This window comes from Stegostoma tigrinum, chromosome 25 (assembly GCF_030684315.1).
Source record: "Stegostoma tigrinum isolate sSteTig4 chromosome 25, sSteTig4.hap1, whole genome shotgun sequence".
Lineage (NCBI taxonomy): Eukaryota > Metazoa > Chordata > Chondrichthyes > Orectolobiformes > Stegostomatidae > Stegostoma > Stegostoma tigrinum.
In genome coordinates, this window is record NC_081378.1 from 52,702,101 (window position 1) to 52,719,261 (window position 17,161).

Sequence of the window (17,161 nt, forward strand, 5' to 3'; positions counted from 1 at the left end):
TGGAAGCTTCCATGGAGAGAGAAACAGAGTTAATGTTGCAAGATTGTTTTGACACGAGAACAAGGCAAATGTGCCCAAACGAGACGGGAATGGCAGAATGATGAATATTTGCTCTTCACAGGCAATTTCCTAAATTGACTGATACTTGAACTCAGCCTTTCTCTTGTCCAATGTTTATCCTCAGTTGTGGATGGTTCCAGATTCAGGGATTCAACCCTAATTTTTATGGGTTGATAATTGAGCCTTACCAATTCTTGCCAGCTCAGGAGCTTATGCTCACTCTCCGTGAGGATGTACAGCAGAGGATTGGATTGGAAGGAGGCTGGGTCTACCATTCTTCCTATCACTTTGCTTGGGGTGGCATGGTGGCTCAGTGGTTAGCACTGCCACCCCCTAGCACTAGGGATCCAGGTTCAATTCCAGCCTCGGGCAACTGTTTATGCAGATGTTCTCCCCATGTCTGTGTGGGCTCTGTCCCTGTCCTCTGGTTTTCTCCTGCAGTCCAAAGATCTACAGGTTAGGTGGATTGGCCAGGGTAAGTTGCCCATAGTCTCCAGGAATATGCAGGCTAGGTAGATTAGTTAAGGGAAACGCAGCATTACAGGGATGGGGAGAACAAAATATCCTTTATTGTCACTTGTACTACAATACAAGGATACAGGAGTACAGTGAAAAGATTTTACAATGGCTGCCTTTTAATGGGGCCATCTTAGTTACAGGTACCTCAGTACAAATCTTACAGAGTAAAAAATGTAGTGTTCCTCACAAAGAAGATTAAAGGAAAGCATAAGCATTACATAGGTAGTTACTGTGTAGTGAAAAGAACAAAGAAAATTGCAGCACAGGAACAGGCCCTTCAGCCCTCCAAGCCTGTGCTGATCGAGATCCTCTGTCTCAATCTGTCACCTATTTTCTAAGGGTCTGGATCCCTTTGCTCCCTGCCCATCCATGTACCTGTCCAGATACATCTTAAAAGACACTATCGTGTCTGCATCTACGACCTCCGCTGGCAATGCATACCACCCTCTGCGTAAAGAACTTTCCACGCATATCTCCCACAAACTTTCGTCCTCTCACATTGAACTCATGACCCCTAGTAATTGAGTCCCACACTCTGGGAAAAAGCTTCTTGCTATCCTCCTTGTCTATACCCCTCATGATTTTGTAGACCTCAATCAGCACCCCCCTCAATCTCCGTCTTCCTAATGAAAATAACCCTAATCTACTCAACCTCTATTCATAGTTAGCACCCTCCATACCAGGCAACATCCTGGTGAACCTCCTCTGCATCCTCTCCAAAACATCCACATCCTTTTGGTAATGTGGCGACCAGAACTGTACACAGTACTCCAAATGTGGCCGAACCAAAGTCTTATACAGCTGCAACGTGACCTGCCAACTCTTGTACTCAATACCCCGTCCAATGAAGGAAAGCATGCCATATGCCTTCTTAAACACCCTATTGACCTGCGTTGCCACCTCAGGGAACAATGGACCTGAACACCCAGATCTCTCTGTGCATCAATTTTCCCCAGGACTTTTCCATTTACTGTATAATTTGCTCGTGAATTGGATCTTCCAAAATGTATCACCTCGCATTTGCCCAGATTGAACTCCATCTGCCATTTATCTGCCCAGCTCTCCAATCTATCGATATCCTGCTGCATTCTCCGACAGTCCCCTTCACTATCTGCTACTCCACCAATCTTCGTGTCATCTGCAAAGGTTTTAAATTACAGTTCGATAACAGCAGCTGAGCACGTGGTGCCAGGCCTAAGTGCAACAACTGACCCACATTGCTGCAGCCTCCAGTCCGCTCTTCACCAGCATTCAGCAGCACTGAGGAAAGTTGCGCTTTACTGGGACTTGTACCACGGCCCCTCCGTTGCTCCAAGAGTCAGCATCCCCCTCCCGTCCCCACCCCCCCCCCCAAACACCCCGTCACTCCAGGGTCTTGGCCCCTCAGGCTATCTTCTCTCACTTTATTAATAAATAGAAAGCGAGACATAACACCAGCGCTTCGTTGGAGGCTCACTGATGATGTTACCTAGAATGGTGACGAAACGTCTGAAAACTAACCCTCCAGCTCAGCGAGCAAACTCACATCCAGAACCAAGTACTACATGTTAACATCTCATTAAACCACAGTTAGAGGATGCTCAGCCGAATGAGAACGATACCCTGTGTTCAATATAAAACTGGCTAGAACTTCTAATGCATCTTCCAAAAATGATATGGGTATAGAAATCAGGGAGAAGGTCTATGATACAATTAAAGATTTTTGTATGGGCAGAGAGGAGGCCTGAGTGGCCTGGTTGGCTTAAAGGTAGATAAATATCCAGGGCAAGATGAAATGTATCTCAGGCTGTTGAATGAGCCAAGGGAGGAAACAGCAAGGGCTCTTACAGTGATTTTCAATTCCTCTCTTGCCATAGGAAAGGTGTCAGAGAACTGGAGGAAGCCAATGTGATTCTGTTATTCAAGAAGGGAGCAAGGGATAAATCAGGAAACTACAGTCTATCCTCAAAGTGGGGAAAACTGTTGGAAGCAATTTTGAGGAACAGAATTAATCTACTGTTGGAGAGGCAGGGATTATTCAAGTACAGTCAGCATGGTTGTATTTGTCGAAAGTCATGTCAGGCCAACTCAACTGAATTTTTCAAAGAGATGACCAGATGGGTAGATGAGGAACTTCGGTGAAGTCTCTGATCATGCTCCATATGGAGACACTGATAGCACGGGTAAAAGCCCAAAGGATCCAAAGAAATTTGGCAAGTTGGATACAGAATTGGCTCAGTGGCAGGAAGCAGAGGCTGATGGTTGAGGGGTGTTTTTCTGACTAGAAATCTGTGTCCAGTAAGGAGCTACAGGGGTCGGTGTTGGGACCCTTACTGTTCGTGGTTTGTATAAATGATGTAGGTTGAATGCCAGACAGTTGGTCAATAAGTTCACAAATGATACAGAAGTTGGTGGGGTGGTAAACAGTGAGCCTTAGATTACAGGAGGATATAAGCAGGCTGGTGAGATGGGCTGATCAATGACACATGGAGTTCAATCTGGATAAATGTGAGATGATGTACTTGGCCAGGACAAATGAGGCAAGGGATCATATAATGAATGGTAGGATCCTGGGAAGGACTGAGGATCAGAGGGATGTTGGTGTATGTTTACACAGGTCCCTTAAGGTGGTGTGGCAGTTAGGTAAAGTGGTTAAGAAGGCACATAGGGTATGTTCCTTTGTTGGTTGAGGCATAGAGTTGAAGAGCAGGGAGTTTATCCTGAAACTGTGTAAATTGTTGGTTAGGCCACGGCTAGAGTATTGTGTGCGGTTCTGGAATCCGCATGATTGGAGGGACCACTGGAGAAGGTGCAGAGGAGATTTACCAGGATGTTGCCTGGGCTGGAGGGTTTTAATTTTGAAGAGAGATTGGATAGACATGGGTTATTTTCATCAGAGCAGAGGAGGTTGAGAGGGGACATGATTGAGATGTATAAAATTCTGAGGGGCACAGACAGGAAGGAACTCTTCACCTTGATGGGGATCAGTGACCAAGGGGCATGGATTTAAGGATCAGGGCAGAAAGTTTAGAGCAGATGTGAGGAATATCTTCTTCATCCAGAGGATGGTGGGAATCTGGAACTGACTGCGTGTAAGGGTGATGGAGCCAGAAACCTTCATAACATTTAATGTTATGATGTGTACTTGCAATGCCAATAAATACAAGGCTATGGGCCAAGTGTTGGGAAATGGGATTAGAATATTTAGGTTTTTTTTTGACCAGCAAAGATGCAGTCGGCTAAAGGGCCATTTTTTCTGTGCTGTACATCTCCGTCACTCAAAACAAGCTACCAGTGTCAATATCTTGTATTCAGAACTTTGTCAGTGGAGCTGCAGGTAAAATTTGTCACCCTGCATTTCCATTCTGTTTACTGACTCATGCCTAGTTTGAGGCTGGGATGTCAGGATTACTAACAGGCCAGTAGTAACACACCTCATTAATGACAGACTGCCAGAGTCACAGCAGCGATTGTGTGCCTGCAAGTTCTGTGATCGTACAGACAGCATGACTTAATCATTTGGGAAAATTGCTCCAGCAGTTTCCTCAGGCTGTTCTGAATCATACAGAAACGATTTCTTGCTTTCTGCTGTGGCTAGCTTCTCTGTTGGCAGGGAATTCAATCTCCCTGTAAACCTCAGCCACAGCCTCTGTTGCCCCACTGATAAACCCAAAGGGTCAGACCTCGTCTGTGCTATGTCACTGCACACACCACAAAGGGATGGGTTTTCTCAGCAACTTAAAATGGTGTTCAGTACCCTCCTTGGGATGCTCAGCATTTCCTCCTGTTCTCTTCATGTCCTTGCTTTGTTAGTCTTTCTCTGAAGGGATTGACTAAGTGGGACTGTGTTTACGTCATGAGGCAAGTACAGTCATAAAGAGCAAGTACGCATCGATGTAGAGTCATACAGCACAGAACAGACCCTTTGGCCCAACTCGTCAATTCCAATTGAGTTCCCCAAACTATTTGACCCACATCCCTCTAAACCTTTCATGACCCTCTAAACCCTTCATACATCTGTCCAAGTATCTTTTAAATGTGTGATTGTACCTACATCTACAACTTTCTCTGGCAGTTCATCCCACATACGAACCATCCTGTGTGTGAAAATGTTGCCACACAAGTCCCTTTTAAATCTTTCTCCCCTCTCCTTAAAAATATGTCCCCAAGCTTTGAACTCCCCCACCCTAGGGGAAAAAAAACCTGTGCTATTCACTTAATCTAGGCCCCTTGTGATTTTAAACCTCTTTAAGGTCACCCCTCAATCTCCTTCGTTCCAGTCCCAGACTACCCAGTCTCTCCTTATGACTCAAACTCTGTAGTCCCAGCAACGTCCAGGTGAATCTTTTCTGAATCTACTCCAAAGTTCTAATGTCCTTCCTATAGCAGAGCAACCAGACAGTACACAGTAGTCCAGAAGTGGCTTCACCAATATCCTAACTTCAATATGACATCCCAACTCCTCTACTCAAAGGTCTGAGCAATGAAGACAAGCATGCTACCCACTCAGTCTACATGTGATGTAACTTTCAAAGAACTACATACCCGAACCCCTAGGTCTCTGTCTACGGCACAACCCAGGGCCCTACCATTAATTATATAAGTCCTGTCTTTGTATGTTTTACCAAATTGCAATGCATCGCATTTATCCAAATTAAACTCCCATTGCCCAATTGATCAAGATCTCTTTGTGATCTTAGATGACTTTCTTTGCTGTCTACTCTAACACTAGTTTTGGTTCCATCCACAAACTTCATAACCACTCCTCCTAAATTCTGATCCAAATCATTTATATACATGGCAAACAACAGTGGACTCAGCAAGGGGTTTCTGGTCAGGTGACAAGATGTTTTTAAGTTGAGCTGTTCAGAGACTTTATTTTACACTGCTGGGCCAGTTGGAACTTGAAGTTGGGTTTCCTGGCTCAAAGTTAGGTACTCCACCACTGCACCACAAGACTCTTCCCTGGTCCAGTGACAACACCTGATAGTGAATTAAGTTCACACGGTCAACCCTGGTAAGTTTCTTATATACAGATGAAGAATCAGATTCTTTATAGAACTGTGAGCTTTCAGGTATGTTTCAGGGAGATTGCATTGTTAAACAGGAACTGCCTGATTGTGGGAAGTTTTCAGTCAGTCGGCTGAAAGCTGGTGCTTTGATTGGCGTTAACTACTGTATCAGAAGGTACAGTGAGCTAATAATGGGCAGCGCAGTGGTTAGCAGTGCTGCCTCACAGCGCCAGGGACATGGGTTCAATTCCACCCTCGGGTGACTGTCTGTGTGGAGTTTACACATTCTCTCCTTGTCTGTGTGGGTTTCCTCCAGGTGCTCCATTTTCCTCCCACAGTCTAAAGATGTGCAGGATAGGTGGATTGGCCATGCTAAATTGTTTTTAATGTTCAGGGATGTGTGGGTCATGGGGGGATGGGTCTGGTTGAGATGCTCTGAGGGTTGGTGTGGACCCGATGGGCTGAAGGGCCTGTTTCTGCACTGAAGGAATTCTATAATTGATCAAAGGATCTAGATAAGAGACAGGTTTTTAAATCACATGGTCAGTCAGGATGTGCAGACTATACCTGAGTGAGTAATCAATTAGGATTAGGTGGTCGATCCTGATAAGTCTTTTTCAGGTTTCAATATGGATTAGGAGTCAGACTCTGACAAGCCAACTAACAACCTTGAAACTAAGTGCAACTGCCTTGTTAAACTGGCTGAAACGTAGACAGGGTAGGTGGCGAATTGTCTTTTTAATGCTGAGTTCTAGCAAGTTTAAATATAGATTAAAAGTCAGGCTCTGACTTTAGAATGAACAGCTTTCAAGTGAGTATGATTACTTTGTTAAACCAAGTGAAATGTAGTGAGCAGTGAATTGGGATCACTTGGGAATTCAGTGCGTGGAGGAAAGGCGTATATTAGTTCAAGTTTATTGCAACCAATAAAAGTGGTTAATTATCAGATTTATCACTTTGATTAAGGTTTAGCAGTAGTTGTCAGGATTACGTTAAGGCTAAGTAAAATAAAGTTAATGTAAGTGAGGTAGAGCTAAGGCACAGCAGGGCAGTTTGGTACAAAAACAGAAGTTGCTGGAAAAGCTCAGCATCTGTGAAGGAAAATCAGAGTTAACGTTTTGGGTCTTGTGATCCTTCCTCAGAAATGTTTGTTTGTGTGATTTGTGTTTTTGTGTATCCTGTAGTATGTGGGAAATCGTGGATGCTTTCCGTAACTGAGGCAACTATGTGAGGGATGTAGCACATAGCTACAGAAACCTGAGCTCTCGGTTTCAGAGCGCAAGCAGTCACTGTCATATCAGTGAGATGAAGGAGCGTGTGGACATAGCTCATTCAGGGGGGTGGTCACCCCCACAGAGTAGGAACATGGAGACAGAAAGGGGAATGGGTGACATTCTAAAACAACTACAGTCATAGAATAGGAGCAGGAGGAGGCCATTCAGCCCCTCAAGCCTGCCCTACTATTTAGTACAATCATGGCTGATCTCACCATGACCCAACCTCACTTTCCTGCCCACTCTCCCTAACCCTTCCACCCGTTACGAATTAAAAATCTGTCTGTCTCCTCCTTTTAACTTATTCCGTGCCCTGTCATCCACTGCAGTCCACAGTGGTGAATTTCACAAATTCACCGCCCTCTGAGAGCAGGAATCTCTTCTCTCTGGCTTCAGTTTGCTACTATTCATCCTAAAACTGCGGCCTTTCTTTCTAACCCCTGGGGAACATGCTGGAATTTCCAGAACATCAAAACCAATAGATTTGACGGTGTTGAGTTCTGTTGGAGTCTCCCCCACTGATGGAGAAACAGCAGGGAGCCTCCATCAGACCAGTGATGGAACATCAAATGCCCTTTTGTTATTGCTGTACCCACTTGTGAGCCGTCCCTGCAATCAGGGGCAGGGGGCAGTACCAGTGGCCCTTCGCAGCATGGGTTGCAAGGTAGGCAGAGACACGTGGCTGTCTGCCTCCAGTGTCAATGGGCAAGGTGGTACTGCACCTATCCATCAGAACACAGTGGGGTCCAGGATAGTTTGACCCTCACAGGGAGCGGGTGTCAGAGATAAGAGCAAGGAGTTAGCTGCGTGCATTTCACCCTCCACTCCCTCCTAGAACCAGGAACCCCACACATAGGTGATGATGTCACGCATTCTTCCACTGCCTCCTTCGCTGCAGGGACACCGCTGGCAGAGCCCCACCAGATTTGTTGGTGGTTTGCCACGGGCTTGGAAGGTGGTAGGGCTGTCACAGTGTTAATGAGAAACCAGTAAATTACGGTGGGTTCGAGGGTAAGGAATGTTGATTGCCCCATTTTGGTGATTCCGATTGACGTGTCACGTCTAGAATCCTGCGTCAGGAGAGATGTTTGCTCATTGCTGGGTGCCCCTAACCACATTTCAGTGTACCTGACCACCACAGACCCCACTGTGAGGGCACAGTCAGCCTTGTCCATTATGGCTGTTGTCAGCTGTTTTAAAACCTTACAAACCTTAGACGGCCCATTGGCTCAGTGGTTAGCACTGCAGCCTCACAGCGCCAGGGACCCGGGTTCGATTCCAGCCTCGGGCGACTGTCTGCGTGGAGTTTGCACATTCTCCCAGTGTCTGCGTGGGTTTCTTTCTGGTGCTCCGGTTTCCTCTCACAGTCCAAAGATGTGCAGGTTAGGTGGATCGACCATGCTAAATTGCCCATAGAGCTCGGGGTGTGTAGGTTATAGGGGGATGGGTCTGGGTGGGATGCTGCAAGGGGAGGTGTGGGCTTGTTGGGCCAAAGGGCCTGTTTCCACACTGTAGGGAATCTAATCTAATCAAAGTAGGATATCAGGTTTAGGAGATGTAACCTGCAAAAGTGATTTGATGCTAAAACTACAATAATGGAGTTCCATTAATCTTCCAGCTGATCGCACATTAAGCTACAAGAAGATTTCCCACTTGCACTAGTTTGGCACTAATTACTTACAGATTAATTATAGGTCGAGATCTTTTGGCCTTTGATTCTCTGAGCGTTTAGTTTCTTTTTTATAGTTGCTTGAAGCTGCACTGTTTTTCAGAGAGTTGTGTGCCACATCTCAAGGGATTTCTGCTGATGCCTGCTCAAACCAGTCGCTCCCGGCCTTTCTCAGCTTCCTCTTGGATCGGGGAGCATGTGCATGAGTCACGTGGAGTAGGGCCAACTGCAGGAGGTGGGTGGGAGGAGAAAGGTGGGATGTGTTCACCCATCCAATGAGAGGTTGGGAAGTCTCAGTTCGGTTGTACATGAAAACTTTGAGTGTGAGAGCATTGACCTCAAGCTCAATTTCCCCATTCACTGTCACTCCTTACCTTCCATTTATCACTGAGCATCACATCATTCTCTTGGCTAGAAGTTAAAAATAAACAGCTGAAACAAATATTCCAATCCAAATGCATGAAGCAAACCTTGCCACAATGCATACAAACTTTAACTCATCAGTGTTGTTCCTGCCTTTTTGTGGCTGTTCAGCTGGGGGATGGCAGATGCCAGACGAAGAAATGGTGCCATGCTTAAGCATTACATCTTGAGAGGGATACAAGCTATACAATGTGGTGGAGGGTTACTATGACACAGTGCTGTCCACTTGCCTTTTAAAGATTGGCAGATGCAATTTGGAGCCTGGGATGTCTCAGAGGGGACAGAAAACTTCCTACCATGGCATTTGGTACTGTGCTCACATGTGAATATATCATGAGCTGAGTAGAACGCTAATTGTGAAGCCCCTTCCTGTTTTACACCCTCCTCCACTTGGTGTCAAGGAGAGATTATTCCACCTGATGTTTTAGATCAAGGGATTATTAGCTGGCACGAACCAAAATGAAGGCAGGCTGGAGCAGAGCTGGAGGTCATGTTACAAACCAGCTAGAACACAGGGTATAAATGTTATTTCTCCAATATATGGAGAGGACCAGAGGATATCCAAATATCCACAGATCCATTAGTCACAAAGTCCAACTGGTACCTCGCAGAAGTGGGGTCTCTCAAGCTATTAATTAGCATCATCAGGGCCATAATCAGTCAATTATTGTTTTAACCAATATACCAGACCAAGTGCATCCTGGGAATGAGTGAGTATTGTGCAGTGATGAAGCTGTGAGCTAGGGATCATGTTGTAGTTGACACGATAAAGCACCTGAAGATGCATTCACTGACCCAGAGGACCACTCATAGGAGGTCAGTAAACCTCTTGCAGTGCTACTTCAGGGGCTCAGGCCTACAGAGCTGCCAGTGGCTGGAGCAGCAGGTGACTGCGGTCACTGGCTACTTAGTGGGTGTCTGACCTTCTGTAAACACAGGACATTGTCCTTCTTCACAAATTGTCCGTTGACAAATCCGTAGATCAGGGTCAGCCAGCTGGACCTCATAGAATATGAGTTTCCTGATTGAGGATGTTAACCTGGTCTAAACAGGGAGCCCTGGCTGACGAATATAAACAGGAGTTGTAAGGGGTTCTGCTCACTCTGACGGCTGGCTCTGAGGGGACTGGAGCAATGTCAAGGACTCTGCATGTATAAATAAAGGGTGACTTGGTGATAGGTAACTAGCCTTCATGGAGTTACTTCAGTGCAGTAACCCACAGTCAGTCATTGTTCTTGGTTGCTAACACTCATTTGAAAGAGCATCAGCAGTTTCAGAATCTCCCTTACAAGAGATGCATCATATTCCCCTTTCTCAGGTATGTTATTTGATTATGTTTCAGCCCTGATGTGCTTGTCTGTGTTTTCACGTTGCATTTTGAAATTCCTTAATAAAGCAAAAAAAAACCTTTGCAATAATATGGAATTAAAAATGGGTGCAAACACCAGATGATGAGGAGCTGTTTCCCCATGCATTCCACATTGAAACTGTGTAGATTGTTTGGAGAGACTGTGTGTGTGTAAGGAGATTCCTTCACTTTATCACAGGTCGGATTCAGTATCATGCCATGTGACAGCACAACCTTGATGGATGTCATGCAGTTGGGCCTTGAGAAGTACCTGGAGGATTTAAACCACATCAGCTCACAAGCTAGTAAAGAATATGCACTGGAGAAAGCCCTCAGCAAGATGGAGGAAGACTGGCACAAAGTCAATTTTACTTACACCTGCTACAAAGATACTGGCATCAACATTTTAGCAGCAGTGGACGATATTCAGGTGCAGTATGTCAAAGGTGCTTTACTGAGGTTGGAGCATAGATCTCATAGATTCACACAGTGCAGAAAAGGCCCTTCGGCCCATTGAGTCTGTACTGACATAACTACCAGGTGCCCTAGTCCCATTTTCCTGCACATGTCCCACTCCCTTGAATGTTATGATATTTTAAGTACTCATCCAATTTTTGTCTAACGCTTGTAAAGTATCCAGTCTCCACTACCTTCCCCAGGCAGTGCATTCCAGATTCCCACCATTCACTCAGTGAAAAGGTTATTTTCCAAAATCCCCTCTGAACCCTTGCCCCTTACCCTAAAACTGTGCCCTCTCATGATTGACCCCTCAACCAAGGGTAAAAGGTGCCCTTTATTCACCTTGCCCCTACCCCGTATCTCAATCATGTTCCCCCTTCAGTTTTCTCTGCTCTAAAGAAAACAGTCCAAGCCTAGCTAGTCTCTCCTTACAGCACAATTTCTCCGTCCCAGGCAACAGCCTGGTGAACCCTGATAAACGTGAGGTGATGCACTTTGGAAGAAGAAACAAGATGAGGGAGTGTTTAATGAATGGTAGGACACCAGGTAGCTTAGGGGAACAGTGTACCCCGCCCATGGCTGTCACATCCTTTTGTAGTGAGGTGACCAGAACTGCACGCAGTACTCCAGCTGTGGCCTGAACATGATCTGTACAACTCCAGCATTGCCTCCGTGCTGTTATACTCAAAGCCATGACTGATGAAAGCAAGTGTCCCATGTGCCTTCTTAACTATCCTACTTACATGCTCTGCTGACCTCAGGGATTTGTGAATATTTAGCCCAAGATCCATCAGTTCCTCCAAGCTACCCAGTGCCCTACCATTCATTAAATAGTCTGTCATCCTGTTTCTTCTTCCAAAGTGCATCGCCTCACACTTAGCAGGATTAAATATGGTCTGCCACTGGCCTGTCCATCTGACCAACCCAACTGTATCTTCCTGTAACCTACATCATTCTTCTTTGCTATTAACCACTCTTCCAATCTTAAAATCATTGAAAATTTGCATAACACTCCCCCATATTTTCATCGATATTATGTACGTATATAACGAATAATAAGGGTCCCAGTACTGACCCATGTGGTGTACCGCTGGACATCGGTCTCCAGTCACTCAGACAGCCTTCTGCCATTACCCTTTGTGTCCTATGACTAAGGCAGCATCTGATCCATCTTGCCAAGTTTCCCTCCACTCCTGTGTGTGTTAACCTTCTCAACCAGTCTCCCTTGTGGGACCTTGTCAAAAGCTTTGCTAAAATTCATATAAGCTACCTCAACTAAATTTCCCTCATCCACACACTTGATCACATTTTTAAAAAGTTCTAACAAATTTGTTCGGCATGACCTCCCTCTGACAAATCCATGCTGACTCTTCCTAATTAACACATGCCTTTCCAAGTGGGCATTAAATCCCTACCACTGACGTGTGACTCTCCTGTCTCTAATTTCCTGGTTCATCTCTACCACCCATCTTAAAAAGTTGAACCACAATAGCCATCCTCCAGTCTATTGGAACTTCCCCTGTGGCCAGAGAGGAATTAAAAATTTACGTCAGCGTCCCTGCAATTTCCTGCCTTTTCGGCCACAGCAGCCTAGGGTGCAGTTCATCTCGGCCGGGGGATTTGACCTATGTCAAGCTGTGCAAGCTCCTCACAGCCCCTTTTCCTGAATTCCGTACCCACGTTCTCCTTTTCCAGAGTGAAGACTAAAGAGATGTGTCCATTCAGCAGCCTTCTAATATCCTGTGGCTTCACACACATAGAGAGAGGTCCTTGATCTCTAATGGAGTAGAAATGCTCCCTTCGCACTTGCTAACTCTCTTCTTCCGCATCCATTCCTGAATTTCCTAGACATCCAGGATTCTGTGAACTTATTACTCCCATATTTCCTTCTAAAGGGTACATGTTGGACTTGTACTCTCTCCAGCTACTTTTTGAATGCTACCCTTTGCTCCTCTGTAGACTTACTGACAAGGAGCTGTTCCCAAGTCTACTGTGGCCAGATCCTGCTTTATTTTAATAAAATCTACGTTCCCCCCAGTCCAAAGACATCTTTTGCAGGCTGTCTTCTTCCTAGTCCAGAAAGAATTTGAACCGTACCGTGCTGTGGTCACAAACGCTAAAATGCTATCCCACTGCCACATGGAACACCTGCCCAGCTTCTTTCCCCACAACGGGATCCAGCACTGTGCCATTCCTTGTTGGGCCTTCTACATATTGATTCAAAAAAATCCTCGGATCCATTTTAAGAAATTTACCCTCTCTAAACCATTAACACTGTGACTATCCCAACATACGTTGCAAAAATTGAAATCCCCTGGTATGATTACCTGATTGTTACTCTTATACACTTCTGTGAACTGTGTAAATTGAGGGAATGCCTCAAGTTTCCTTTAGGTGCTGTGCTGTTACCCCTGATGGATAAGGACGAGGCTGTGAATCTTTTTTTCGTTAGACTTGGAGTGGGATTTTATCAAATGCTGGAGCACTATTTAGAATGTGTTCAGTTTTGAGAATGTAACTGGATTTGAACCTAATCTTCAGAGATCAGCTGTGCCTGGAATAGAGATCAGAAGATGTCTAAAGATTGCAGCTCATTTGATCTTTTGCTTGCTGCAGTGTGTGTGATGGCACTCACTGGCAGCTGCTGTTCCTGTGATTTTAAGAATACCTGGTTTCCTCATTGGTTAAAAAAAAAAGAATGAACCAAATTTGTATGAAACCATTTTTCATAAATAGAGTCTAAAATCACACCTGGTCACTTCACAAGAATCAGCCTCAAGTTTACATTAAAAAAAACAAAATTATATCATCCCAAATTTTGAACTAGTAACATTGGATGAGTTCTCTCACTTAGTGGTTTAACATCACAGATAACAATTAATTCTTTTGTTGCAGATGCCTGACAAAAATCATGTAATTCCACTATTGCAAAACAGGCTTTTTATAGAAGAGAGGTTTAGATTGTCTGCTTTGAAGTTAGCTTGACATAGCCTGGTGCATTTAGGTAATATTCTACATTATACCAGGAAAAGGATGAATAGGGAGTTTGAAGGTTATTTAATAGCTTGTATGCTGCATTTAAAGAAAACATTATGTGGTCTTATTGAATAAAGGTTTGAAAATTTAAATTATGACAGTGACAATGGTGAAACTATTTTAAACGAGATTCTATAGGCAGAAGGTTTATTGTTTGTAAATGACACTCCAGCCTCTGCAGCAAACAGCAATAAGGTTCAATCACTGCCCTAGCCACAAATCTCGCTCTGTAAAGGTCTAACTTATCTCTTCATTTTATCTTATTCTTGGCATCCATTCAGGACCATAATCCGTGAATCTAATCTATTTCTCTCAGGTTTTACTTGAGGACCACATTGTAAAATCCACCACCATGAAAGGCTCTCCATTTATTGCCTCCTTCGAAAAGGAAATATCAGCATGGGAGTCTAAGCTGGTAAGTTGGTTTCTTGTAGAATTTAATTAGTGTCTGGATTTTTTTGTTGCATCCCACGCCTCAGTTTTTTGTTATCTGTTGGCGTTCATGCTTCAGCAGTTTTCAGTTGATGTAACTTCTTCAACTTGGGCTGCAGTGCTGGTCCTGTGGGAACAGCATGACATGCAAACTACTGAATTGAGGCTGCTTTAGTTTTCATCGTGAGAGACGAAACTAAATAGGCAGTCACTCAGTAAGTGAACAACTCATCCATGTGAGACCGACCAAGGAGCAGGCTTGGCTCTTACTTCACTGTGCTTTTTCAACTAGAACGGAAGAAGGAATGTCAGGGCTAGTTGTACAAGATGAGAGTTCACCTGCCAGAAGCTTGCAAGACAGAAATGAGGAGAACAGGCGTCTGCAGAGCCATCCCCTTTATCTGAAAAGTAATCTGTCTCATTTCTTGTTACATTTGTACTGGTAGCAACAATTTTGACTTCACCCAGTGCGCTGTCTTTTCGCAGTGGCTGATGCATAATATCCTGGAATCTTGGCTCCGTGTCCAAATGGCTTGGTTGTACCTGGAGCCAATATTTAGCTCGGAAGATATCCACAATCAGATCCCACAGCAAGGGAAGATGTTCGAAGTGGTGGACACAAACTGGTAAAGAACTCCTCTTACTTAATTGAAACAAAAACGTTTGAAAAGATTGCAGTGGAAGGGAGGGGCTTTGGCCTGTATTTATGTTATATTAGAAACTAACTGCTTTTATAAGAATGTGTGACATTTACTGTGGTTCTACAATAAATTTATCCGCAAAATCACTGTCTAATCTCCTATTTTACTGGCAAACTGTATTTCTTTTCACTAGACAGGTGAAAATATTTGTTAGTCTAACATACATGACAGAATCTGATTAAATTTAAGTTCCGTCACACAGAAAGGATTGCAATTAGTGATGAAATATAATCAGTTCATTTGGTGTTGTGTTGGTTGTGTTTACATTTAACTCCATTGTCTAGTGTTTTCTGGCCGTTGTTGGAATACTGAGTGTGTAGATTGACTTTTTTTTTAAAACTCACCGAGTAAATCTCCTTCTGTCAGCCGGGCTCAAAGTCCAACAGTCTTTTTGGAGCTGAATGAACTGTATTGTCCTCCAGGCTTAAGGGATGCAATTAGCAATTTCAAACTCTGATGAGGAAATATGAGGTCGGTATAAGGCAAGAGACGAGGGGATTAATGTCAAACCAGAACAATGAGAACCCCTTCTAATTACAAATGCTTTTCACTGGTAAATGTAGCAAATGTTTTAACAATGATTCAGTTAATTAATTTTGTATTCTCATCTCTGATCTGGTTAGTAAATTTGACACGTTATTTGGTTATTTCAGTTGATTGAAAAATAGTTGGCTCAATAACCACACAAAAAGAACGAGACAGATGTCAACCTATAAAGATCCAGAGGCCTGTTTCTCTCTTGAGGGAAATAAGTGTACATCTAGTAAAGCTTGGCCCAGCTAGCCATCTTGGCATGAAGTAAACATCAATTTCCAATCTTTCAATATTGCACTGTCAGTAATGCCATGAAGCATATCTCTTTTGGCATTGGTTTTATGTTTCATCAAAAAAATTGGGTTCAAACAATGGGCTGGATGAAGAGAATGCAATGTCAAGAATAGTCTTCAGGCTTGGGTCTTTGCCGGGCTGTTTATCATAACCCAAAACATTACTCAGTAATCCTTGATATATCTGGCTCTAATCCTACTTTATTAAAAGACTATTTCAACATGTGCTTCTTTCTTCCAAATCCCTAATCATCAAACTGCCTCCGCCTACTCTGTGCTATTTGTGCCAGGTGGGGAGCAGACTTGTGACAGCACCAACAGGTTGCTCCAGGGTCCTAAATCCCTTGCACAGCAGTACACTCGGTACAGCAGAGTTTGAATCGAGACATAAAAGTTAGGCCCCTGTCAGTCATCTAAGTGGATATAAAGATCACAGGGCGTAGAAGAGCAAGGCAGTTATCTGTGGTATGCCTCCAGCATTACCAGTAAAGCAGGCATTGTGATCATTTACTTTGTAGCTGCTTATGGGATCTTGCTGTGTACAAATTAGCCAGTGAGTTTCCTGTATTGCAACCATGACTTCACTGTGAAAGTATTTCATCTGGCTTTGGGAGGTTGATATTGTGAAAAGTGCTCTTGAAACAAGCCTGTCTTTGTTTAACAATTCCATAATGTTTTCTTTTCGTAATAGCCTGGATTGAATTGTGAACTGTTACAGTGGCATTCATATTGATACCAAATATAAGGAGGCAGATTTGTGAAGAGACAATCAATCAGAGCACAGCTTGAATGATGCTGCCTGAGACTGAAATGAACGCAATAATCTGAGAAATGTTTTAGTGCATACAGAACGTGGTGTGTGTGCTTTTATAAAAACCAAACTGTGCAAAGAACTGCCTTCAACTGCCCATAACATACATTTCCAAAATGTCTCTCAATCTTACCAGCCTGTGCACAGTTTGGTTTTATATGTTTAAATGAATGTTCCTACCCAGAGGGAAATTCCTGCAACAGTCAGTAACAGTGGAATGAGGGTACAGGAGTTCAGTTTTGAATTACAGAAGATTTGTTGGACCAGCGTGCATCATTTGTACATTGTACAAATTTTTATTACTCTGGAACAGCATAGATCATATTCAGCCTTTCTATAAATGAGTTTTGAATATTATTTAGTGCAGTGTGACAATTGCTGTATCTAGTTAACTAAATCCTGTAGGGCTCCTTAAGGTATAAGACTGGCCAACTGCATAGTGCAGTGATCAGGATTTTTTTAAAAAATCAGTGTTGGACCAAGGGCGTCGCAGGATGGTCCAGTGTTTATTGACTGTCCCTAATTGCGAGAGAGGGTGTGGTGAGCTGTTACCTTGACCCGCTACAAACCATGTGCTGTAGTAGACCCGCAATATCTTTACGGAGGGAATT

At 43.9% G+C, this 17,161-nt stretch overlaps 1 protein-coding gene across 1 annotated transcript in view; it reads left to right on the forward strand.

Annotated features, from left to right (window-relative positions):
- The window catches only part of LOC125463128 (dynein axonemal heavy chain 3-like), a 556,635-nt gene that overhangs the window by 207,850 nt on the left and 331,624 nt on the right, over positions 1 to 17,161 (forward strand). The window contains 3 exon segments of the mRNA XM_059654753.1: positions 10,484 to 10,714; positions 14,096 to 14,194; positions 14,698 to 14,837. Of these exon segments, the coding sequence (XP_059510736.1) occupies positions 10,484 to 10,714; positions 14,096 to 14,194; positions 14,698 to 14,837 (470 nt within the window).